General features: G+C 37.5%; 1 protein-coding gene across 4 annotated transcripts in view; it reads right to left on the bottom strand.

Annotated features, from left to right (window-relative positions):
• Nucleotides 1-24,766, bottom strand: part of DCAF1 (DDB1 and CUL4 associated factor 1) — a 67,951-nt gene that overhangs the window by 19,811 nt on the left and 23,374 nt on the right. For all 4 annotated transcript variants that reach the window (XR_004142453.2, XM_031470428.2, XM_064496501.1 and 1 more), the window contains 17 exons: nucleotides 20,928-21,065; nucleotides 19,449-19,961; nucleotides 19,042-19,143; nucleotides 16,043-16,201; nucleotides 14,509-14,688; nucleotides 13,841-14,050; nucleotides 12,956-13,125; nucleotides 10,094-10,218; nucleotides 7,905-9,168; nucleotides 7,020-7,218; nucleotides 6,002-6,084; nucleotides 5,372-5,456; nucleotides 2,567-2,800; nucleotides 1,952-2,045; nucleotides 1,307-1,411; nucleotides 1,017-1,090; nucleotides 377-478 (listed from right to left, as the gene is read on the bottom strand). Coding sequence is in view for 3 of the 4 variants with exons in the window: in XM_031470428.2 (XP_031326288.1) it covers nucleotides 377-478; nucleotides 1,017-1,090; nucleotides 1,307-1,411; nucleotides 1,952-2,045; nucleotides 2,567-2,800; nucleotides 5,372-5,456; nucleotides 6,002-6,084; nucleotides 7,020-7,218; nucleotides 7,905-9,168; nucleotides 10,094-10,218; nucleotides 12,956-13,125; nucleotides 13,841-14,050; nucleotides 14,509-14,688; nucleotides 16,043-16,201; nucleotides 19,042-19,143; nucleotides 19,449-19,961; nucleotides 20,928-21,065 (3,837 nt within the window). In the remaining variant the exon portion in view is untranslated. The remainder of the gene's footprint in view (nucleotides 1-376; nucleotides 479-1,016; nucleotides 1,091-1,306; nucleotides 1,412-1,951; nucleotides 2,046-2,566; nucleotides 2,801-5,371; nucleotides 5,457-6,001; nucleotides 6,085-7,019; nucleotides 7,219-7,904; nucleotides 9,169-10,093; nucleotides 10,219-12,955; nucleotides 13,126-13,840; nucleotides 14,051-14,508; nucleotides 14,689-16,042; nucleotides 16,202-19,041; nucleotides 19,144-19,448; nucleotides 19,962-20,927; nucleotides 21,066-24,766) is intronic.

The following is a 24,766-nucleotide window of genomic DNA, read 5'->3' as shown; positions in this document are numbered from 1 at the left end:
TGACTTCTCTGTTTTGTATTGACATTGGGAAAATGGCAGTCCGCTTATCCAGAAGCCAGACAGGGCACTGATACTGAGGGCGAGTTAAAGGAAATCTCTAAAACAAAATCAGAGATTGCTGAACTGCAAATCAATCTATAAATGGAAGTCAAGGACCATCAGGTACTGGTTAAAAGTTTTGTAATAACAAGATCTGCTTCCTTCTGAGTTTTAGTCATCAAGGGCCTTCAAAATATGCCAAATGGTAGCAAACACCCCTACAGCAAAAACTTAAACAAACAAACAAACAAACAAACAAACCCTGATAGCAAAAAGCAGAAGAGCATAATCTCTATAAAGCATTATTTAGAAGGAAGAAATTTCAAAGACCACTGACCTGGTCCTCCTCTTCATCTTCATCCTCTGCCAGACGCTGCCTGCCCACTTCATACAGCCTGCATACTGTGTCCATGTTCAGAGAATCTATGCTGCCTTGGTTCTGAAATAGAACACCCAGTCCACAAGGGGCAGTTAGTTTTCAGAAGGCCCACATCCATGCCTCAACTATGCCTGGCACTCACATACCATGACCCTGTAACTATCAAAGCTTCTGATAACCAAAATTCTTGAACTGACTCTAAAAATGTTACACATAGGATATAGAGAGGGAAAGAAAAACAGAATGAGAAGGCTTGGGCAGAGAAGGATTTGGGCACAAAAGAGACCACCATCCCTGGAGCAAACCTGTTGCAAACATGCTCTGGCGAGAGATCCAGACTCCTCTAAAATAAAGGGATGACAATGTGAGTCCAGGATAATAGGAGATAGAACTCTCTATGCTGGAAAATACTGGGATTTTCCTACTACTTCTCTTATACAGTGTATCTCTCCATGAAATGAGTGGGTTATCAATAATCTACCATCAGGAATGCATCAACTTGAGAACACATCTTCTATCAGACAATACCTGGATTACAAATTGGAAATGATCTTAAACATCACAATAGAACAGCAGGGTTTCTGCTAACTCCCTTTACCTCAATGACAGCAAGATAACAGTCTTTGGTGTCTGTGCATAGGTCAAAGATGTTCCGTTTCACATCAATGGTCGCTGGAAAACAGAATGTGACAAGACTCGGGATTGGACTACTGCTGTGATCTTAAAATCAGCTTTTCTGTTAGAGAATTCAAGTTGATTGTTCATAAATATTGCCATAACTCCTCTGCTTTTCAGTGAAAAATTATAATCCTCTCAGAAAATGGAGGATCTTAGAAAAGGAACACCAATACATGGCAAAATGACCAATGTCTGCCCCTTCATGCTTACCTATAGGTTTGTAGTCAGTTGCATTAAATGTTCGGAAGGATGACCCAAAAGGGCTTTTCATCCTCTCTTCCATTAAGTCTTCTTCATCATCTGCCTGCAGCATAGCTAGTTGGGAGGAAAAGGGGAAATGGGGCAGGGGAACAAAACACTATTAGAATCAGAAACATCCCCCATTCACAACTGTAGATACTAATTTTCACTGAAATCTTGAGACTTCAGTGAGTTTCCCTGTAGTAAATTCACTCTGCATCTAGTTAGTTCCTCTCAAAGCATCCTCTCCTTGCAAATCCAAACAATATCCTGAACCTCCCACAACAGTTAAAGCTGAAAGCTTACAAAATCCCAAGACCAAAAATGCAAAGGTTTTCCTTTACATTCATAATGATAACATATGGGAAATCACTGCATGAAATTTCTTTGTATACAAGATTTACTTGTTATCTTCAAAGCCAGTCACCTTGCACCCTAAATCAACATTGTTTTCATCAACAAATTTTGTTACCATTTATGCTATTATCTTTTATGTTTCAACTTTGAAATGTTTTCCAGTTCATACTTGAGAGACTTCTTAATAGGAAGTATCCAATTAAGTGAGGGGAGGGGAGAGAAGAAAGAGAAAATGATGAAAAATAAAACATTTATTACCTCCATACATCACTGTCCCCGTGTGGTTGAACACCACACGACACTGATCCAGTGCAGGAACTGTGTGTAAAAGATGGAAAGTACGAAGGTCCCACTAGGAGGGGAGTGGTCAAGGAAAACTGTTTTACCCGAAACTTCTTATCTAACCTCTTGGAGGAAATTCTGAAACATCACTTTTCTCCTCCTTCTTATTAATGATTTATAAGTCAATGAGATCAAGGTAAAACGATATCCTCACATACATGAAAGCCACATGAGTTCCCCTTCTCTTATCAGCAGTGCTTCATTTCACTCTTATGTATAGCAATCGATTTCTATAGAGTAAAAGCAAAATTCTTCTGAAGATAAATAAAACTCAATTTGATACTTGGGGAAATGGGAGGCAGAAATCTGGTCATTCTTCCCAACACAAAGAAAACATGCTAGTAAGAATCATCAATAATTACCAATATCAACAAGAATCCACTGGAGATTCAATGACACTTCAAACCAAAGGAGAGGCACCAGGTTATTACCTGTGTGGTTACTTCAACTAGGTATTGGTAGAAAGATAAATTATTTCTGCATTACAAACTAGATAACAAATGGAAAGTGAGACATGGCTGTAAAGGATACAATCTCAGTATTAATGATGACCTCCAGCCCATTCGGATGGAAAACTCCACTGATGTTCATGTTGAACTTGTCAAACTTGTGGATGGCCTGCGCAGAGCGGACATCCCAAAGGACGCCGTCATTTAAGACAAGATCATCTGTAGGATTAAAGGTGGCACAGTTCCTCTTGTAGTTGTTGGCAAGATCTGGGTTAAACAGAGTCAACAGCTTGTTGCCAGTCTGAATATCATAAATCTTTAGAGAAGAAGGGGTGGGAAGAGAAAAGTCAGACCAATCCATCCGTTGACAAATTCAAACAGAAGCTGTGTTAAGTATCTTTCCCACACTTTCCAAATCCCATCAAAATTATAAAAGCCCTAATACTGAAAAATAACTGGAAAGTAGGAAGGCCACACACATCCAAGCAAAGTTTATGTGCTGTGCTTTCCATTCAGGGTTTGAAAAGTCTCTTTCCCACAAGTAAGAAAATGAGAAGCTAAGACTGTAACAGGGATAAGAAAACCCTCTTCTTCCCAGTCCCCCTTTCAAGAAAAAGAAAATATTTCTAAGATTGAAAATGAGAAATTCTCCATATGGATTAACCAACGGTTATCCATAAAATACTCTTACAGGTTACTTTTTGGAGAAAGGCATCAATGAAATATATTTTTCTCCTTAAACTCCCAATATACCAGTTTAGCCCTACAATAGTAACAATTCCAAAGTCTACAATGTGCAACCCATGCAGAGACCAGATCTATCCCATCAGCTTACAGACATGATGTAATATTTCCAATCTTTAAAAAAAAAAAATCCTCCTTTAACAGAGGAACAAATAAGGAGACACCACAAGGAAACAAACAAATCCAGATCATGGGACAAGACAACTAGCCTGGTCTCTTCAAAATTCAATGTCATGAAAACTGGAGAAATGGTTCTTGGCTTTAAAATATTAGTGAGACATAACAATCAAATGCAATATGTGAATCTTGGCTGGATCCTGGTTCAAAAAAACAAAACAAAACATTTGAAACCAAACATATCAGAGAACAATTGGGAAAACTGAGTATGGAATGGTATTAGATGGTATTTGGGAATTACTATAAATTTCTTATATTTGATAACAGTGTGATTATGTAATAAAATGTCATTATTGCTAGGATATACATGCTATGAGACTTAGGGATAAAATGTCACAATGTTTGCAACTTACTTTCAGTGATTCAGAAAAACACACATTTACACAGAAAGAAAATACGGCAAAATATTAAACTGATCAATCTAGGTGATAGTTATATGTACTACTATTTCAACTTTTCTACATATTTTAACATTTTCAAATGAGAAGGTTGGGGAAAACCCTCCTTTCACCACCCCATATCCTCCACCTTAAGCTACTACCCCCACTTCTCTATTTTTTTCAGCAAAACACTTCAGCAAAAGACTTATCTATACTCAGTGTCTCCACTTCTTTTCTCCTGTTCTCTCATGAACCGAGTCTAATCAGATTTTCATTCCAGTACACAAACTAGCTCCTGACAGGGTTAACAATGACCACCCCGTAACCAAGTCAAAGGTCATCTCTCAATTCTCATCTTATGCACCCCATCAGCAGTTTCTGACCCAGAAGATCAATCGGAAGCTTTTGAGTACCCTTACCTTCTAGGGCACATGTTTTTCCCGGGATCTCCTGCTGCCTAACTAGCCACTATCTTGGTCTCCTTCCCAAGTTCCTCCTCATAACGGCAACTTCTAAATATTGGCACATGCCAGGACTCCGTCCTCACTTTACTTCTCTAGCCTCCTTAATGACCTCATCCAAGTTCGTGGCTCTAAAAATACTGACAAGTGGATGACTCCCATGTTTATATCTCCCATCACAGACTTTTCTCCTGAACCCTGAATTTGTATATTCAACCATCCATTCCCTATCTGAATATCTAAGAGAATCACACATTTCATGTGTCCAAAACCCAGGGCCCAGAAGCATCACTTCTCATCACCTCCACCATGCCTACCTGGGCCCAGCCCCCCTGCAGCTCTCACATGTTAGTGGGCACAATATCCTCCTAACTGGAAAGCCTGCTCTTGCTTCTCTCATAGAAACCAGACTCACACTTTAGGAAGTTTATATCTAGTCACATGCCCTCTTGCTCACCCTCCAGTGTCATCTCTCAGAGGAAAAGCCAAAGGTCCTAAATAACACACTGCAAGATACTACATGGTATTCCGTACCTCCCCCGCCACTGACCTCAGTTCTTACCCTCCCCTTCTCCCTCCCACCTCCCAATTAAGGGCTTTTCCCTTGTCATTCCCTGTCTTAGATCACATTCCCCCAGACATCTGCGTGACACCCACACTTCCTTCAAGACACTACATAAACATTATCCAATCAGTGACAATGATTATCCTAGTTAAAAAAGAAGTCTCCCATACCACCACCAAGCACTTCCTGCCTTTTGCCCTGCTTTCTTTTCACTGGCAGCACCTACCACCTGACATACCATATATTTGCTTCTTTACTGTCTCCTCAGTGAGGGTCCATAAAGGCAGGGACTTTATTTCATCTAAAACTTACTGCTTAAAAATATCTGCTGTGCTATATGAAATCGTTCTCAAATTGCCAGGTTAAGTTCATGTGCAATCTTTTCACATTTTTCCCATAGAGGTTAGAACTACCCCATTACACTTCTGGATGCCATCTGGAAACACTATGACTGAGTAATTTCTTGTCACCGAAAGGACTTAAGTCCTCACATTCAGTCCATAAGAGTTCAGAATAAATGGACAAATCAGCTTGAAAGCAGTGGATTCTTAAGTACTTACGTGGGCAATGTCTCCTTTTGTACCTATGACTCGATCCTGAGAGTGCTTACTGAACTCGACATAGTGATCTTCTGTGAAGGAATGCCTGTGAACAAACAACAAAAGTAATTAAGTAACTGACCTTCAGGACAGACTCATTCAACTGACTGAAAATAAAGCGATCCTCAGCCTCTTGCCTGACTATACTCACCTAAAGATTCTCAGTTCCCAAAGAGGAAAAAATTGTACACTTAATATTAAAAAGCAAATCCCTCCATCAGTTTTGTCCAAGCAGATCCAAAGTAATTAATGGGAACTACCTGGTTAAAAAATGGCTAGAAGGACACATGTGCCTTTGAATTATGCCCCAACAAAGTGCAACTTTCACATGTGAACATGAGAAAACATACAGATGTGCCATTTCGGATTAGTGAAGGGTCTACTGTATGATGGGAATGTATATACTGGGTGAGAATGTCCAGGAACTAAAAAAGATAAAATCTTGTTAAACATGAACCACAGATGAGGAAGAGAAGTGAGCAAAATAACTTACAGCATTCCTCTTTTTCCCAAAAGGCTTTGAGTCAAAGAATCAGATGAAAAGGGTAAATCATAAAACAGAGAGACTAGGTTGTAAAAGTAGATACATACTTCATATCAAATACTGATTTCATTCCCCAAAGTGCAGACAGAGGCTGGCTCCAAGTAGCAGATGTCAGCAGCAAGGACCCGTCCTAAAAGATGAGGGGAGGCCCAAGGTGGGTAATAATATGTTTATATAAATGCTACCTACCATGAGCATTTTAAAATCCAAGCATACAAAATATTGTTGGATTATGAAGAAAACAGAAATACTCTTAGGAACCAAGAAATGGTCAGAAGCTGCTGGGATTTAAGTAACATGTACCTCCTATGTCCTAAAAAGTAACTAAATTTAAGAGAATATTACATCCTCCTGAACTAGTAACAAAAATCCCAAGGGGGGGTGGCTTGGAAAGATGTCAGAGATGGTTCCTCCTTAATATTTGGCCATATTTCTGTCTCCTTCATCTGAAATATCAGTCAACTGAAAACAAGTGTTAGCCTCTCTAGCTAAGGATTCTTAAAGGTTTCTCAAGGAGAAAGCCCAATAAAAGGTGAGCCTCCTTTACTCTAAAATCAGAAAAATTATCCTTGTCATCTTAGCAGTCTTGACTTTTAGAAACAGCAAAGGTGTCAATTCCATCCACAGAACAGTACTAATAAATTATGAGCCACCACTGGAATCAAATAATGCTTGTTCTTCTAAAAATTCACAGTACGTAAGAGATTTCCTTCTGACATACACAAAAAACTCTTGTGGTCATAGCTGATAATCTGTTTCCAACTGAAGCAAATTTTTAAAAAATCTATCTTAAGGTCTTAGAACAAAGACTGGCAAACATAGGGCCAGAGAGTGAATACGTCAGGTTCTGCAGGCCATATGGTCTGTGTTTCATGCCACTATGGTACACAACTCTGCCACTGTAGCACAGAAGCAGCCATGATAATACACAAACGTATGAGCATGGCTGTGCTCCAATAAAACTTTATGTACAAATACAGGCAACTAGCCAGCCAGCCCACCGGCCCATAGTTCACCAACCTATCCTAGAAGAATGACTGGGAACAACCTAGAAGGAACCTTTACCCTAGAAGGTTCGAGGTGTGTGATAGCTGAGTTGTGACAGTTATAGCTGGCCTCTTCTTGTCCACTAAACACATTATAGAGCTTCAACTGCCCAGTGCAGGTGCCAAGCATCAGGAACCGCTCCCGTGCTGAGAATGCACAGCAGGTGAAGCCACTCTCATCCTCATTGGCTTCCCGGAACACTGAAATGGGGCGGAATCTAAGCAAAAAAAAAAGAAAAAAAGACAGAATCAGAGATAAGGAACATGCAAGAACATGGAAAAAGGAAACTGTTAGAAGGACAAAAGTATGTTTGAAATGGGTTCTTCATAAATATCATAGTGACCTTCAGCGGTTTATCTTCATTTTAAAAGAGAGAAAAGGACCTTCATTTAAAATTTTTAACATTAACAAAAATGCCCATGTTTAAAACCTGAGATCCTACGACCTGTATGTAAGACTGTAAAGAATCAGAATAGGAGGGGAGGAGCTAAAGCTCAGTGGTAGAGTATGTGCTTGGCATGCACAAGGTCCTGGGTTCAATCCCCAGCACCTCCATTAAGAAAAATAAAGAATCAGAAAAGGAGACAACTTGGACCAGCACAAAAACAAATTTGGGAGCCTAGTTAGGGACAGAGTATTGCATGGGTTCTAGAAAATATACTAGTTATAACAAGAATGAAGATTATCTTATCAACGTTGCCAATAATCACACAAGGAATCCACCGCTGACAAAAGAAGGTATAGTTACAGTGTTCATGTAGTCCCACAAAGTAGGAATTCCTGGTATTGCAGGCCAAGAAATGGTTTTCTGGACTAATCATTCCATGCTGATACTGCCCATACATTTTGATTTAAACAGAAAAATCCTTCCAATTCCCAGGGAGTGAGGTTACCTCTCCTTACCTGCTAAAGATAAGGTGCCTATCAAAGCATCCGCCATCCACCCCTCCATACTTTGGAAATGATGCCCTGCGGTTTAGCCTTGAGGTAAAGTTTATTGGCGCTTGCCGCCTCTGTTTTGGCTCAGGACATTGGTGAGGAGTAAAGAGAGAGAAAGGTGGGCAGGTGGCAACTGGGTTCTTGCAGCGCGCATGCTGCTCTCTAAGATATTCTGTGATGATACTGTCCAACGTAGGTGGGGAAGGAAGATGTCTGTCCAACTGCTTTTTTATGGCTGGGCTTTGGCTGTAGGCGCCATGGTCCGACTTCTGCCGCAACACTCTGATTTTCCTGCCATTGCAGGGTGATGGCCTCTCTCTGATAAAACTGATCCTACCAATCAAAGGGGAGTTGCCTGCATAAGATGGGCCAGGCAGAGCTAGTGAACCCTGGGGGGCCCGTGGCTGAGGATGAGCAGCAGGGGCAGAAGGGGCAGAGGCACCCACAGCAGTATGGCTGCCCAGTCGAGTTGCAATGCCATTGGCAATGCGAGGGGTACGGGGGAGAGACACAGGAGAAGCAGCAGCAGTGACTGGGGTGAAGGCAGAAGAATGGGAGGCAGCAGTCATGGGCAGGTCAGCTTCTTTAGTCAGCACGGTTGCTGTCTCCCCAAGCCCTTTAGAAATGAGATGGTTCCGTATCAGCAGAAGCAGCTCTTTCTCAGGAAAGGAGATCCTCGACTGGGCAACAACATCTGCTTTCTGCAGCCGTGCCAGGGACACATCAGTGCCAATGAGAAGTGGCTTTCCTGACACGCGTTCAATGAGCTCAGCAGCATACTTGCAGAACTTGACGTGGTCACTGCGCTTGTCCTGCAGCACAGGCTCCTTCATCAGCTGCTGGATCTGGCAGCTGCTAAAAAGGGGCAGTTTGCTGATGATCTGCCGGACAGTGCTACTGCGAGACAGGCCCACCAGGGCCTTGCAAGCCAGGGCCCGGATCTGGTCTGCATCTGTGATGGGCATCTTGATGGACAGTAAGGACAGAAGCACCTTGATGCCATTGTTGGACTGGACCACATTCCACATCTTGGCCAGAGTGTGCTCGCTGCTTTTAGGAGTCTGAGGCAGCTTTCTCCGAGGAGTTCCAGAGATAAATTTGCCAATACTAGAAATTCTGTTATCCGGGCCACACACACAATTGATGATAATCTGAAGTGCTGACTTCTGAATTTCAGCATCATGAATAAAAAACTCACCCTCAGCCACTCCCAAAATAATGCTGATACCTATCGGGGGGAAAAAAAACATTTCATATAACTCCTCATAAAACTAATAGCCAACTTCACTGGTTATTCCAGAGTCAAAATTTCTATTCATTTTGTTCCATTTAAAAGAAAATTACCACACTTTTTAAGAAAAGTACAAGGAATAGTTTGTGTAAAATGCAATCAGTTCTACTACAATGTATCTTTATGACGCAATACTTCATAAGCAGTTGTTAAATAGGGGAATGATGTCAGTATAATGTGGAAGTCACCAAGGTTCATGTGCAATTTTTCCTAGGTAAGGAGAGCAAAAATAGTGGGAATAAATTAAAACCTTCAGGAGGAAAGGAAAAAGCCCTCAGCCTGGCTGCTATAGTGGCAGCAGGAACTCTTTCTTCTATATATGAGAAAAGTTAAAAACAAGTGGCTATGCCTTGGACTTTCAGAGTGGTGCATCCTAGGACCCAGAGCAGGCACACTATTTGTCATGCTCACCTTAGCAGCAGCCCCCATAAGCCTGCTTATGAGGTATTTTCAAACAAAGTGTATGCTTTTGTTTTGTATATAACAGCTGCTATCCATTCTGAGCTGCCTGCCACTTACTAATTTTGTTAGGGCTCAGCTAACAAAGTTGCTTATTTTCACTGTCTGCCCCAACCCATTTTTCTCATGAATTCTATTTTTAGCACAACACTCTGCAGAGTAAAAAGGTTTCAGGAATGCACATGTAAACCATTATAGCAGAAACACCTGTACAACCCAGAAAACCTGAGTTTACTCACATGACTACCCTATATGAATCTAATGGCATGACTTACAAGGTACCCTCCTCTATTACCTTCTACTCTAATATTGCAAAATTCGGTCAGGTAAGTAACCACAACCAGAATGGCAAAGGAAAAAAATCCAGACCACGCAGTAACAAAAATGGCAAGGTACAACCTACCTACAGTAGAGACAGTGGAGCCGGCCTCATCCAGCACATCCACTGATTCTGCCAACTGGAGCTGGATTTTTGGCACAACAGTGAGAATAGCCAGGACATCCAAAGCAAAGCGCACAGTGTCATTCCTGGACAGGAAGAAGAATTAGTCAAAGGGAAACTAGGATACAGTCACAAGAAACAACAGTTAAAAGAGACAGACAGACAGACATACGATGGATCCGAACTACTACCTGTTTGGCTCTGTCCCTAGTCATGGCGTCAAAAGAGGTTCTGTAAGTCACTATGACATTACTTTCAAAAAACATGGGACTGGAATTTTCACCCATCAAATTGCTAAGATTAGAAACAAAGGATAATCCCCAGTGCTGGTGAAGATGTACAGAGACAAATGTTCTCAAACTTTTGGTGGGAGTAGAAATTAGGATACTCTTTTTAGAAAATAATCTGGAAATATGAAACAAGGTTCTTAAAATGTTCATAACCTTTGGCCCAGGAATTTCCCCTCTAGGAATCTGTCCTAAGAAAATAATCAGAAGCACAAACAAATATTTATGTATTAAGATGTCCATTATCACATCATGTAAAATAGCAAAAGAATTAAGAAAACTTACACAAATAAGAATACACGTGTTAAATTATGGTACACTCATACGATGAACTACTTTGACAATTATTTTCAAAGAACTCTAAAGGACAAAGGAAAAGGCTCAAAATAGAACATTAATGAAATAGAAAACTTAAGATAAAAAATTTTAAATCTGACAATACCAAGTATTGGCAAGAAGGTAGAAAAATGAAAACTCCCATTGACTGCTGTTGGGAGAAGAAAACACTACGATCATTTTCCAAGCAACTTGGCAACATCCACTAAAGATGAAATGCAGACACACTACAACCAAGGTTGTACACATCATGTCCTCAAGAGAGACTCCAAAAAGAGGTTTGTGGTACCATTCATTTGACAAGAAGAAAAGAAGTAACAGATACTAAATGTCCATCAATAGGAGAATAAAGTATAATATAGAAATATAAGAGTTCAAATAAATATCAACATGTATAAATCTCAAACACATAAGGATGACTGTATATCTAAAACTTATATTAAAAAAGTAAATAAAAATACAGGGCAAAAACCAAGTTGGCAAAAGACGCATACAGGATATATTTACATAATTTTAAGGAATACAAAAGAGTACTATATTGTTATTTATACACCCACACACGTATGGCATAGAAACATGAATGGAGACAATGCACACCAAATTCAGAAGATTGGTCACTTTGGGAGGCAGAAAGAGGAAAGGAATTGAGAAAGAAACAAATACAGCAACATGCCAACCCTGGGTATGGAGTAGTTGTTATTTTATTCTTGACCTTTAAGTATTTTGAGATATTTCATTTAAAAGATTTGCTTAAATATTATAATCTCAATTATGTATATTTACATACATTATGGAAAAAAGACTGAAGAAATTAACAGTGGCTGAGAATAATTTTCATTTCTAAGGTTCTGTATAATCTAAGCAGAAACAAGAGTTTAATTTTATTTTTAAAAATAAGCTTTTAAAGAACATACTTATATTTTAAGTAACCAAATATGGATTTACCACTCAGAAAATGTATTTATAACCTTCCTAGTTATCTTCTGAGTTTTCATCATCTTTAAAGCAATGTTCTCCAAGTAAATATAATAACCTACTTTAGTGCTCTAAAACAGTGGTTCTCAAATTTTAGCTAGGGGACCCCAGGAGTCTCTGAGACCCTTTCAAAAGGTGCTGAGATATAAAAACCATTTTCATAGTAACACTAAGCGGTTATTTCCATTTCTCAGTCTCATTCTCTCACGAGTGTATTGTAAAGCTTTCCAGAGGCTGTCATGTGTGATGTCACATAAGACTGAACACAAAAGCAGATATGAAATATGAAGCCAGACATTTTAAAAACTTGATGAAATCATCTGGTTTTATTTTAGAAACTTCATTAAAAAATACTAATAAGCAATGGGTTCAGATTTTTTAAATAAATTCATAAATAAATATTCTTACATCGTCTCAGTTTTCATTTCTAATATGTTAAGTATCAATAGATATAATACAAAAACAAAAGTTTTAGGGGGGGTTCTAATAATTTTTAATATGGATCCTGAGTCCAAAAAGTTTGAAAGTGGCCGCTCCAAAAATACTCCCCTAGATTTAATATCCTGGGATTTTAGCAAACAAGCCATGTGCACCCTAAATAAGCCCCTTGTGTCTTATGGTAGTGGGCAGATAGGAAAAGAAAGTCAAGAACCACTGTTTATTAACCTTGTTACTATCTTCTCTTCAGATTCTTTTCCAAAATATGATTTAATTCTGTTTGTATCATCCTGAAATAGAATCCATCCAACCTTCTGATTCCATCAGCTGTCTTTTTTTCCTGACCCTTGTCCTGCTCTGCTCTGTTTTTAACTGAATGGTGAAAATCATAACAAGAGTAAAAAATAGTTTTATGTGAAGGTAAGATAAATATTATACATGGTTGTCAAGCAGTGGAGAGACATTTTAAGTCTAAGTACCAAAGGATACTGGACTCTAGTCTCAAGACAGGACTTCAACCCCACCTCTGCAGCTGTCACCATGTAAATTACATAACTTCTCTAAGAGTACAGATGCTGATCCCTGCCTACTGTGCAGTATTCACAATCACCAAGACAAAGCACCCTATAAATTTAACATTACATTATCACGCTTAATCTAGTTTCTCAGATTCAAGCCCAAAATTTCAATTCAACGGGTTTTTGTTAAGCACACACTATGAGAAAACCAACATCAATCTAGCAAAAAGCAAAATCTAACTTCTTTTGAAATCCCTCTCTGATCCCACCTTGCATAATAGGTCTTCCAATTGCAGGCAATAGAAATAAGCTGCAACAAGAGTTGGACACAAGACAGTTTGAGGAAGACTTCTGCTGGTTCCCAGTATAGCTGTGCTGGGCCATATTCTATCAAAAACTCCATCATCTCCACAATTTGTTCATGAGTATACGAACATGCCTAAAAGGAGAAAGACATATCACTAAAGAACTCTATCAATTTGCCTGCTTTCTTCAGCACAACTCAATGGCCAAAAGGTTTTAATAACAAAGCTTAGTAATAAATGCTTTCAAATCCCACAATTTTTGAGTCCACAGCCCATATGTGAAATAATAAATACATATATATTGTTTAATCTTTTATTTATAACTAGATTCACAATACCTTTTGCCCAAAAAAAATAACATAATGTTCAAATTATTGGTGCATATATCTCACAGCTTAAGAAGAAAAAGAAGCACCATGTAAAATAATGGGTTTCTTTTCAATTTGTGATTTTTAAGACATGCAGTTACTAATCTTTGTTCCAAGACATACCAAGTTAAGTTCAAAAATGATAGAGAAGTGGAATTAGACACACCCTCTGAGAAAAGAAATTCCACACAGAAGGAAGTAGTACACAGGAGGATATCCAGTACTTTTCATAAAATAAAGCCCTTTTACGCACATTGCAGCTCATCTTTTAGTTCTAGTATCCCAGAGACGCACCAACTTACAAATGGAAGCAAAATAAGTCCCTGATACCTCCATTTTCAAGTATTCTGCCTCCACATAGTGCAAGTATAATCCGACAATGTACATCTCATGTCGACTTCACTGATATGAATGTGCATTTCAGGCCCAAGATGCTACAGAGAATATTAACAACATTCCCTTTAAGACACGGTTCTCTCACCTTGTATGGGGGCTGAGGATGAACAAGAATGCCACCCTCAGTCCTCTGAAGTGACTGCTTCACTTGTTCCAATTTAATGGCTAGGTGAGCCTCAAAGTACTTGCGCAAGGCCATGCAGGTATGTTTCCCAGTTTGGCGGCTGGCAAATATTTCATCATCGCTCAGAAGTGCACCCTGATCTTCCAAATTTAGAATCTCCAAAGTACTGATCTATTAAGAAAGAATGGACAAAAGATGGAGAAAACAAAAAAGAAAAGTAAAAGGAGAAGATTTCAGTTTATGCTCAAGAAGACTAACAAATATCAAAGTACATCTGTCTATACACATGCTAAGAGTAGCCACAAGAAAGCAAAACATTAAACTCATACTGAAAAATTACATAGCTTTCAATCATGTCAAAAGACACAGAGGCACAAAACTATTGCTTTTAGAAAGATCAAGCAATTCCCCCTACAGAATTACTATATTCAAGGCAAGTCTACAATGGCACAGTCCTCTAACTGCTTAAGAGGAAGAGAAATTTGTGAATGAACGAGAAAAAAAGACTTTATGAGAATGACAGGAAAATTCCTCCAGTCAGAAGCTTCCTCTCCTCAATGCTGCTGAAAGGCAACCTAGATAAGCAGGACCCCTGTTCCTCACAAAGAGAAGCCACTGAAGAACCTCACCAAGTTCACCAGACGACGAAGACCATCATAGCGGTCAAAGAGTTCCAACACAGCCCGGAAGGAGAAGCAGATTGAGAAAAACATAGTAGCATGGCAGCATCCTGAGGCATGAGAACATTCCATTAACCACAGGGTATAGTTCACCACATCAGATAGAACATTGTGGGGATGCATGCAAACCTGTAAAAAAATAAAAATAAAAACATAATTTTTAAAAACTAGGGTCAAAGGAGCTTTCAAAAGGGATGAAAAATTCACCAATGTAGACAGATAGCTTTGCAGAATACAATCATCATTCCTGGTCAAGTCATTCTGAGTTTAAAGCTTAAGTTACAAATGAAATTTTATAACAATCTATTCCAAGCTTGGAAACAACCTAAATTTAGAGAAATATTTAAATCCAACCTACACTTACTGAGTGCCAAATTTTGCAAATATTTACATCCTTTAATGCTCACAATGCTCTGTTGTACAGGTATTAGGATTCTCATGTAACAGATAAGGAAGAGGCTCAGGAAAGCACAGGACTGCCCAAGGGTGATAAAAGTGACCAAGCTGTCTGATAATAAATTCTCCAAGTTTATTATCCTCTCACTCACTCATTCATTCAAACATATTCTTGGCTTCTAAAGGTCAGACAATGAATTCTGAAGCATTATCCAGGTTTGCATGGTACTTTTTTTTTTTAATCTTAACCACAATTAATTTTGTACATACACACACAGATTAGGTTACTATTCTCAAAAGACCATATATTCTTGCATAATGTTGATCTCATGAGGTGAAAACATTAAAATCAAAACACTGCCTTACTAATAAATAAAGATGAAAAAAGACATTGTCCAAGAAGAATTTACCAGCTTCACTCTACCAGAAGAGTCACACCACACAGAATAGTAGAAAAATATTCCAGGCACAGGAATGACGAGCGCTTCCCTAGTAAGTGTCTAGGGACCCACTTATTTGCAAATGTACAACCCACTTACACTTTTTAAAAAAATCACTAAATAAAAAGTCTTAACTGGAAAAACAGAAAAACCAGCTAGGGGACCTCTGGAGCCCTGAGAACTGGGATGATTTTACTATTTCCACCACAAACTACTTGTTAACATATACAAAGTATCCTCTGTTGTTTTTACAACAGACTGACTCAAAAAAGCAAAATGTAACTCTACTGAGGGACATCTGAAATGAGCTTGACAATATCCTAATATCCTAATGCAACAGAAATGGCAAAAAGAAACTCCCAGACCTGTCTTGGATTTTGTTGGGGTTTTTTTGTTTTTTTTTTTTTTTCCAGAAAGTTAAGGGGGGGAAAGGACCTTTTCTAAAGAACCTTACATTTGGGAACTTTTCTAAAGAATTTTACATTTTTAAAATGTTGTAAAGATCAGACATTTATGCTCCTTGCTTCGTTCATTAAAACTTAATGCAGCTATTCATTTTTTTTTTATCCAAAAGTCGTTCTGTCAGCGTACTAGAGTGTTCCCCACCCTATTCCACTCCCATACATTTGAAATGGACTGGACTTAACTCTTTCCATGGCATCCTGGTTGTAGGACAGGTAATACAAGCACATGGACACACCAGTTGCAGCCATAGAAGGACGAGGAATTTCCAGTAATTTCTGTACTCCACCATGGGCAACAAATTCTGTGGCAAACTTGTTATGGAGCAGGAGAGATGCTAGGTGCTAAACAAAGAGGACATATGTTACCATGGAATAATCTAGAACAAATATTTCTTCACAAAATATTAAGTTGCTAAATATAGGACTCCTCTGAAGTAGACAATCACTCCCTCACAACAGAAGTAAAACCGATACTGCTTATGGGAAACAAAAAACAAAAACATAACAAACTCTAAGAATCCATAACACTCCCTCCCAATATCAAAGGTTTCCATGAAGGTGAAAAACAAGAAAGGAAAAATACTGCTGTAAGTAATGACATAATCCTACAACCAATCTATCGTTACATAGCTTCGCTAAGAATTTCTGTTACCCTTCCCATTTTAATCATAGTCAGCTCTACGTTTTATTTAACTTTGGCTCAGTCACTGACTCATCATCTAATAAAATCCAAAACTGCCTTCTTTTAACTTGATCTTTAGTATATCCCCAAAGAACAATCTGTAGCAAATTATCAAAAGTAGTAAATTTTTAGAACTAAGCAGAATGTACTTTAAATAGATCTTCATTAAAAAACTGTTTTACTAAGTCTACAAAAGACAGGCCTTTGCTATCTTTTAAGCTTTGTTAACTTAATGTTCAATTCTTACTAGCCTCTCTGGGTGGACCTGATCTTCTGGGCAATTTTAAGGGCAGGGAGTGCAATGCAAGCAGCAGGCTACTCAATGACTCTGAACCCAGGCCAATGCGGATGGGGCCTCGGGAGAACTACGGCTCCCCCTCCTGTTTCTCACGCCAAGGTGTCTTATGGGTGGTGACACAGGCACATGGTACGAACAAGACACACATGATTTGATACCTGTATAAATCTCACTAAGGTCAATGGCAAAAAACAGGTATGTACCCTGTTCATAAGTTCTCTCAACACCTAGACTCAGACTGATCCTTACACATGATTCAAATCTCTTCCCTCTTTACTCTTCTTGTCTGTTACACAAACTTCTACCACACTCACACCCAGTCTTTCCCCAAGGAACAGCTAAACCATGTATGGTTCTCTCTCCAATACCTAGGCCATTGCATGTGGTGGTTTTTCTCAAAGTCACTACCATAAAGTGGCAGTTCCACCAGCAGGTGGGGAAAAAGAACAAGCAGGTTCAACTCTTACCTGCTCCTTAATTTTATTTGGCTCAACACAGTCCATAACCTGGCTCACCTCACTCATGTAGGCAAAGACAGTATTTTCTCTCCTTATATTGTACCTCCATGTAAGACATAGTTCTTAATTTACTACTTTAATTTACTACCTTCATCTATTTTGTTTCTACTACCTTCAACACCTGTTCCTTCTCCTACACAACTGAGTCTTCCTTTAAAGCGAAACAGTACACATAACTTTCTGCATTTTTTTATATCCCTATAAGGATCTGTTGTGTGATTTTTCCTTTTGTCCCTATTTCATCTTCTTTAATCCTTTATATGACTCTGCATCAAAACAGCTGAATAATGACAACCATTATAGTTCCTCATAACAAAAATCTATAGAAATAGCAACTGCCCAAATTCCTTCTTTCACTATACCCTTTTCAGGACAGGATGCTGCATCTAAAAGCAACACCTTTGGGCCACTGGAGACAATCTCATCTCTAGCTTCATCCCACTGTTCAAAGCATAATCATGAGTTTACACACTTTATACACACACACACACACACACACACTATATCCCACACAAGGGATACATGTTACTCCAAAGTATGTCTGACATCCTCCAAATTTAAAATTTCTGGGATCTGAAAGGAAAATTTCTTCATTTCATACACTCTGGAACTGTGCTATCCAATGCAGTAGTCACTGGCCACATGTGCTAATTTAATTTAAATTAACTAAAATTAAGTTAAAAATTCAGTGCCTTAGTGGCACTAACTACATTTTAAGTGCTTATATATGGCTTGCAGCTACTATACTGAACAGCAGAAAGAACATTTCCATCATCACAGAAAGTTCTACTTGACAGCATAGTTCTGGAATATCAGGAATAAAACTGCTAACTTTAAAGAGCCAGAGAGAACGTCATCTCTCTTTCAGAGGTCTTGTCTGGTAGCTATTATTTCTCAGGAAGAACAGACTAGTCCTTCCTTTGTGCCCCACATTTTTTTCACAACATCCGTAATATCTAAAAGAAACCACAGGTTTACATGCCTGTCTCTCTTAACCAAACCATAAAGAGCAGAGACTTAATTTGTCTAATATTGTAAACATCACAGAAGAGTCCTATGTTCATTAGTTACCTGTTGGGTAGAACTGTAACAGCCACGATGGTATGCATTCAACTTAACCTCTCTCTATTCAGTTTACCTTAATTATCATGAATAGGTATGGCTCTGGTGGGCTAGACTGACCTGCCCTCCCATATTTAGCCTCTTTGCAACCTAGAAAATCATTCACCTTTACTGAATTTGGGTATGCCTCTATTTCTTTATTCATTTTCTGGTTTATATTTTGTTCACCCTAGATAATCTAATATCATACAATATGCACATAGTTAAGAATTCAGAAAAAGTGTTGACTGGCAGAGGGAATACTGAAAAAGTAGTATGACATAAAGTACTATACACGTAGTTTCCCATTCCTAAATGTAACAATAACTGAGGCCACTCCCAGGTCTAGATCCACTTTCTCCCTTAACATTCAATCCTCTAGGACTGACCCCTGAATTTCTGTGGAGGCACTTGGTAAGCCTCATCTTTTCTACCTAAATAGGAAATTTTCATTTGTAACTATTTTGACACATCTGGCAATAGAAATACCCTGAACAATAAAATCCAGAGATGCAATATAGCAAACCACACAGGCCCATCCATGTCAAAATGTTCAGTGATCTAATATTCTTAAGAATTTTACCTTGAGTGCCTCAAATGTAAGCAGGACATCATTAGTCTGTTTCAAGTCAATATAGAACATCATCAACTCCCGTGATCCAAGTTGCATGAATATGGGAAGTAACTGAAATCAACACCAAAAGCAAGTCTTAACATTTGGATTTATTTTCACATATTTCCTATTCCATTATGAGGACAGAAGATTAAAGAAATGAGGTACCTCCTCCCACCTGTTTTATGAAGATAAACACAAACACACTTTGATCTAAAAGGCTTTATCAGAGGTGACATGCATAAGACTTTACCAGTTTGAGGCAGTTTTCTGTTTTAGAGTAAAAACACATTAATGTATGAAATGCTACAATAAAATATCCCAGAAATAAACACAGTAATCCCAAAGTGTGAACAGTACTTTCCTAATAAGCTTACCTCCTGATATTCTCCTAATGGGGTCAAATATTGGAGAATAAGTCGCTGCTCGATAGCAGGAGTCATAGGATAAAGAGTGTAATTGGTGCCAATCACCCAGGGGGACATTTCTGACCAGCTGCTGTTAGACAGCTCAACAAACATGCGATCTGGATCAGATGATGAGAAACCCAACTTTTGCTTGGCTTTCCTAAAGCTCTCTCTGTCACCCTGTTTTGCTGACTTGTTTTTCCTCAATCCTCCTTCCTCAGGTTTGGTTGCTGAGTTCATTCTGCTACTGGTCTTGTGGCCTGAATCAAGATGAAAGGAGATCTCCATGTCTCCAGAGGCTTCCTCTTGTTCACCATCCACTACATCTACAGCCATGTCGCCATAGTCCATATCCACAGCTTCTTCATCCAGAGGCAAAAGAGGCTCAGAGGAGAGCTTTCGAGGGCTAGGACGCTTGCTTTCTTGCCTCAAAGCCACTTCCTGAAGCTGTAGCTCCCTCAGTCTTCGAAGCACTATTGCCACCTTTCAACAGATAATGGAATAAAAGGGGTTATCTCTTCTACATCTTAATTTAAATGACTCTTAATAAGAAAATCTCATTTCTACTTAAGGAGAACTGGATGCTCATGCAGTTATCTCAATGCCTGGTAATAGTAAAGATTTGAAAAATACGTTGACTTTATTCCTACAGCTTGATGAAATAAATAATTCCCCAAAAAATTCCCCAGAGAACCCAAACCAGAAAACCTGCACATGAAACACATAATTCACAACACATCTGTCTGGATCAAGCTGGGCTGGGCCATCACACCTGAAGAGGCAGACACTAGTTACATTCACAATTTTTAAAAAATGTCTTTGAAAGTCAAAAGTTTCTCAAACTTTATCTGTTATAAGTTGTATTGTTAGGTATTATCTACATTATACATATAATTACACAATCTATTTTTCAAATTTTCCACTTATGTTTTACATTTTCCTTTAAGTACTCATTTTTTGGGCCAATCCTAAACCGTAGTATTATGCTTAGTTTTAAAAAGAGAAGATTGATTAGGTTGGCAATTTACTTTAAACTGCATTTTAAAAAATGTGGATGGATAGAAAAATTGGAGAATGGATGGATGGGTATGTCATAAAACATAAGTGTAGAACAGTATGTATGCAGGTGTTCACTGTAAAATTCTTTCTATTTTGCCATATGTTTGAAATTTTTCATAATCCAAATATTGGGAAGGGAAAGAGAATGGTACAATTTTATTTGGTATAAACTAAGACGATTCTTGACAAATTAAAAACAGCTATTTTCAAGTTAAAAAAAAAATAAAGTCAAAACTCTTATAAAAAAGTAATCTTGAAATACTGAAATTATAGCTACACTCTAGTACAAGGCAGTGAATAAAATCTATCTACTCAAGTTCGGATAGCAAGAAAGAACATGTGAATACTCTCCCATCTTATGCAAAAAAATCATTCTAACATGGTCCATACCAGCTGTGAATTTTCGTCCCTGTAGTTGGCAGCAATGTCTTGATTTTCCATAGCACCTCCTAAAAGACCAGTAGAATATGTCCTCAATGGCTGATCAGCCTCTCGGGCCCATTTGAAAAGATTTTCAACAATTCCTTCCTATAGCAAAGGAAATGAAATAGTATAATGCAGGGAGGAAAGAAAATCAATTTTCATAATTAAAGATACAAGCAAAGATTTCAGTCTTTTTTTTTAACATTTTTTATTGATTTATAATCATTTTACAATGTTGTGTCAAATTCCAGTGTTCAGCACAATTTTTCAGTCATTCATGGACATATACACACTCATTGTCACATTTTTTTCTCTGTGAGTTATCATAACATTTTGTGTATATTTCCCTGTGCTATACAGCGTAATCTTGTTTATCTATTCTACAATTTTGAAATCCCAGTCTATCCCTTCCCACCCTCCACCCCAAAGATTTCAGTCTTGTAAAAAAAATTTTAATAAAGTATTTCAGTATTGCTCATAAGATTAAAAAATGCAAGTAAACTAAATGTACAAGAGTAAGAGTAGGTTTAGTTAAATAAAGTTTCTGTGCATCTGTGAAACAGAATCCTATTTATCCATTATAAATCAACCTAAAGATCAACAATCACATAATATAGCCCTATTTTAGCTGTTAAGACCCAAAAGGTTCCATGACCAAGTGGGGAGCACTAAAAATTCTATGTCCCTCTTTGAAGTTCACAATGCACAATTAACATTATCAATGCTCTGAGAAGTCCTCCATCAAACAAGTATTTAATTCCACTATCCCACTTTTCTAAATTAGTTTTTATTATGAAATATAATACATATAAACATGTGTAGTCCAAAGAAAATGAAAATCACCTATGTGATTTACCGAGTTTAAGAAGCAGAAACCTACTGAAAAATTGTGCTGTACACCAGAAAGTGACACAACATTGTAAACTGAGTATAACTCAACTGAAAAAAAAAAAAGAAGAAGAAACAAAACTGGGGAAAAGAGTCTTTTCTATATTCAAGGAGACTTCAAAGACTGCCATTTCTTTTTTTATTTCTGTGAGATTTCATTGTTTAGCATAAAATCTGAAATGACTACTTTCAGTGTACAAAATTCACTATTAAAACTTTGAAAATTTAAAAAAAAGCAGAAACCTCCCATGTGTCCCTCCTTGTATCACCTGCCCCCTCCCTCCCCAAAGGGTACCTATATTGCTAAATTTTAACAATTTTCTCCTAAAGCTTTTGTCAAAAATTATGCTTTCAACTCTATAAATTGTGTGGTGCCATATGTATTTTTCTGCAACTTGTTTCTTTTATTCAACATTATGTTTCTTACATTCATCTATACTGTTGTAATCGTCACAAACAGCACTCAACAGGCTTTATACATAACTTATTTAATCCTCATATCAACCCTATATGATTGGGTAAGTACTTACTGTATTTACAGAAGAGAAAACTGAGTCACAATGAGGTTGAGTAACTTACCAAAAGTAACAAAACTAGTAAGTGGCAGAGCTGGGATCTGATCCCGGGCAGTATACCTCCAGGTGCTCTTCACCTCCACATTCTGCTGCTGCTATTTCATTGACTTAACCAACTATACCTATTTTTGTGCCAGCATGTCCCTAGGGTAAACATCTAGGAATGGAACTGCCAAGTCACAGGTGTGTATGCTCAACTTTACCAGAGGATACCAAACTATTTTCAAACTGACCACAACAATTCACATTTCCAACAGTGAATAGTTGTTTTTTTTCTGATACCAACATTTGGGCACTATCAGACTTTTTCTTTTTTTGTAGTCTGGTGGGTATAAAAAAAAATTATTCTGTTTAACTTCAATTTTCTTATTTACTAATGAGATTCAGTATTTTTTTCATGCCTCTGACTATTCAGGATTCCACTTTCTGTAAAATAGTCATGTCTTTTATGATAAACAAGTTCTTTTTATTTAATCATACTTAATAATATTTTCTTTTAATTTTGTGCACTTTATATCTTAAGAAACTCTTCCCTAGGATCATGGATTCATTCTATATATTTCTAAGTTTCAAGCTTTAAAAAAAATTAACACTCTGAAAAACACGTTTTGAGAAATTTTGTTTTAAAATATTTATTGATATGAAAATATATGTACCATCTATTTTAAATGTCTTTCATTCTTTTCTTTCCAGTGTAATAAACTTAAAATACAAACTCCACCTGCATGTTACCCCATATTTCTGTTTCCCCTTTTGCTGTCCAAAGTTGTTTATTTCAGTCAGTATTTCTAGGTTTATAGAAATTCCCTGAGGACATTTTCTACTATTATCTGGCCTCTATTGCTGCTGTGGCAAAGCCTGCTATGTTTATCTGCAGGAATTTTCTTGACTCTAGTTGCGTCTAAAATCTTCTTTGTCTTTGGTATTCTTCGTTGGGCTTCCTGCATCTGAGTGGTCATATCGTTCATTAATCGAAAAAATCCTAACCTCATTTCTCTGAATACTGCCTTTTCCTTACCTCTCTATTCTCTTTTCCCGAAACTCCTTTTAGATATATTTTTAATTTTCTAATTCTACTCCCTATATCTCAACTTCATTCAAATCTTTCATATTTTATTTCTAAGAGCTTCATTATTATCCTGGCAGATCTTCTAGTTTATTGTCTATTTTTAGCTGTGTCTAAACTTCACTCTAATTCATTTATGTCGTTTTAAAATTCAGTATCTGTAATTTTTATTTCCAGTAGTTCCTTGCTTCACTTTCCAAATGGCTATTTTTTTTTAATGTCTTGGACTCTTCTTAGAGTTCTGATTCTTTCTTTTACATCCAATAATTTGTAACCATTTTTAAGCATGCAATTCAGTGGGATTAAGTACACTCACATTGTTGTGTAACCATCTCTGCTATATATTTCCAGAACTTCATTACGCCAAATTGAAAACTCTTAACTTCCACTTTCAATAATGGATAGAATAACCAACCAGAAAAATCAATAAGAAAACAGAGGTTGAACAACACTAAAAACCAATTAGAGCTAAAAAACATATAGAGAAAATGGAACATTACAGGATAGATCATTATGTTAGGCCACAAAACAAGTCTTAACAATTTAAAAAAGACTGATCTCTTATAAAGAATTGTTTCCAATCACAATGGAATGAAATGAGGAGTCAACAACCTAAGCGAAAACTGGAAAATTTATATATGGAAATTAACACACTCTTAAAAAATGAATGGGTCAAAGAAGAAATACAGGGAAATTAGAAAATACCTAGAGATGAAAGCAAACAAAAATGCAACATACCAAAATTTATGGGATGCCACAAAAGCAGTACAAAGAGAGAAATCTACAGCCACAAGCACATAAAGTTAAAAAGAGAAAAAGGTCACAAATTAATAACCTAACTGTACACTTTAAGGAACAAAGAAAGGGAGCAAACAAAATCCAAAGATAAGAGAAGTATAAATAAATAAATAGATAAATAAACAAACAAACAATAGAGATAAATCAAATAGTGAATAGAAAAATAGAGAAAATTAATGAAACCAAAACTTGTTTCCTTGAAAAGAACAACAAAATTGACAAACCTTTAGCAGACTGACCAAGGTGGGGAAAAGGCTCAAATTACTAGAAACAAAAATGAAAGTGACATGACTACCAATTTTACAAGAATAAAAAGGACTGTAAGAGAACACTATAAATAACAATACACCAACAAATTGGGTAACTTAGATAAAATGGACAAATTCCTAGAAACACAATCTACCAAAACTGACTCATGAAGAAAGAGAAAAACTGAATGAACAGACCTATAACCAGTAAGGAGATTGAATCAGTTGTCA

The sequence above is a fragment of the Camelus dromedarius genome, chromosome 17 (genome assembly GCF_036321535.1).
Source record: "Camelus dromedarius isolate mCamDro1 chromosome 17, mCamDro1.pat, whole genome shotgun sequence".
Lineage (NCBI taxonomy): Eukaryota > Metazoa > Chordata > Mammalia > Artiodactyla > Camelidae > Camelus > Camelus dromedarius.
The sequence above is the reverse complement of the archived record's forward strand: the minus strand, read 5'-3'. Positions and strand labels throughout refer to the sequence as shown.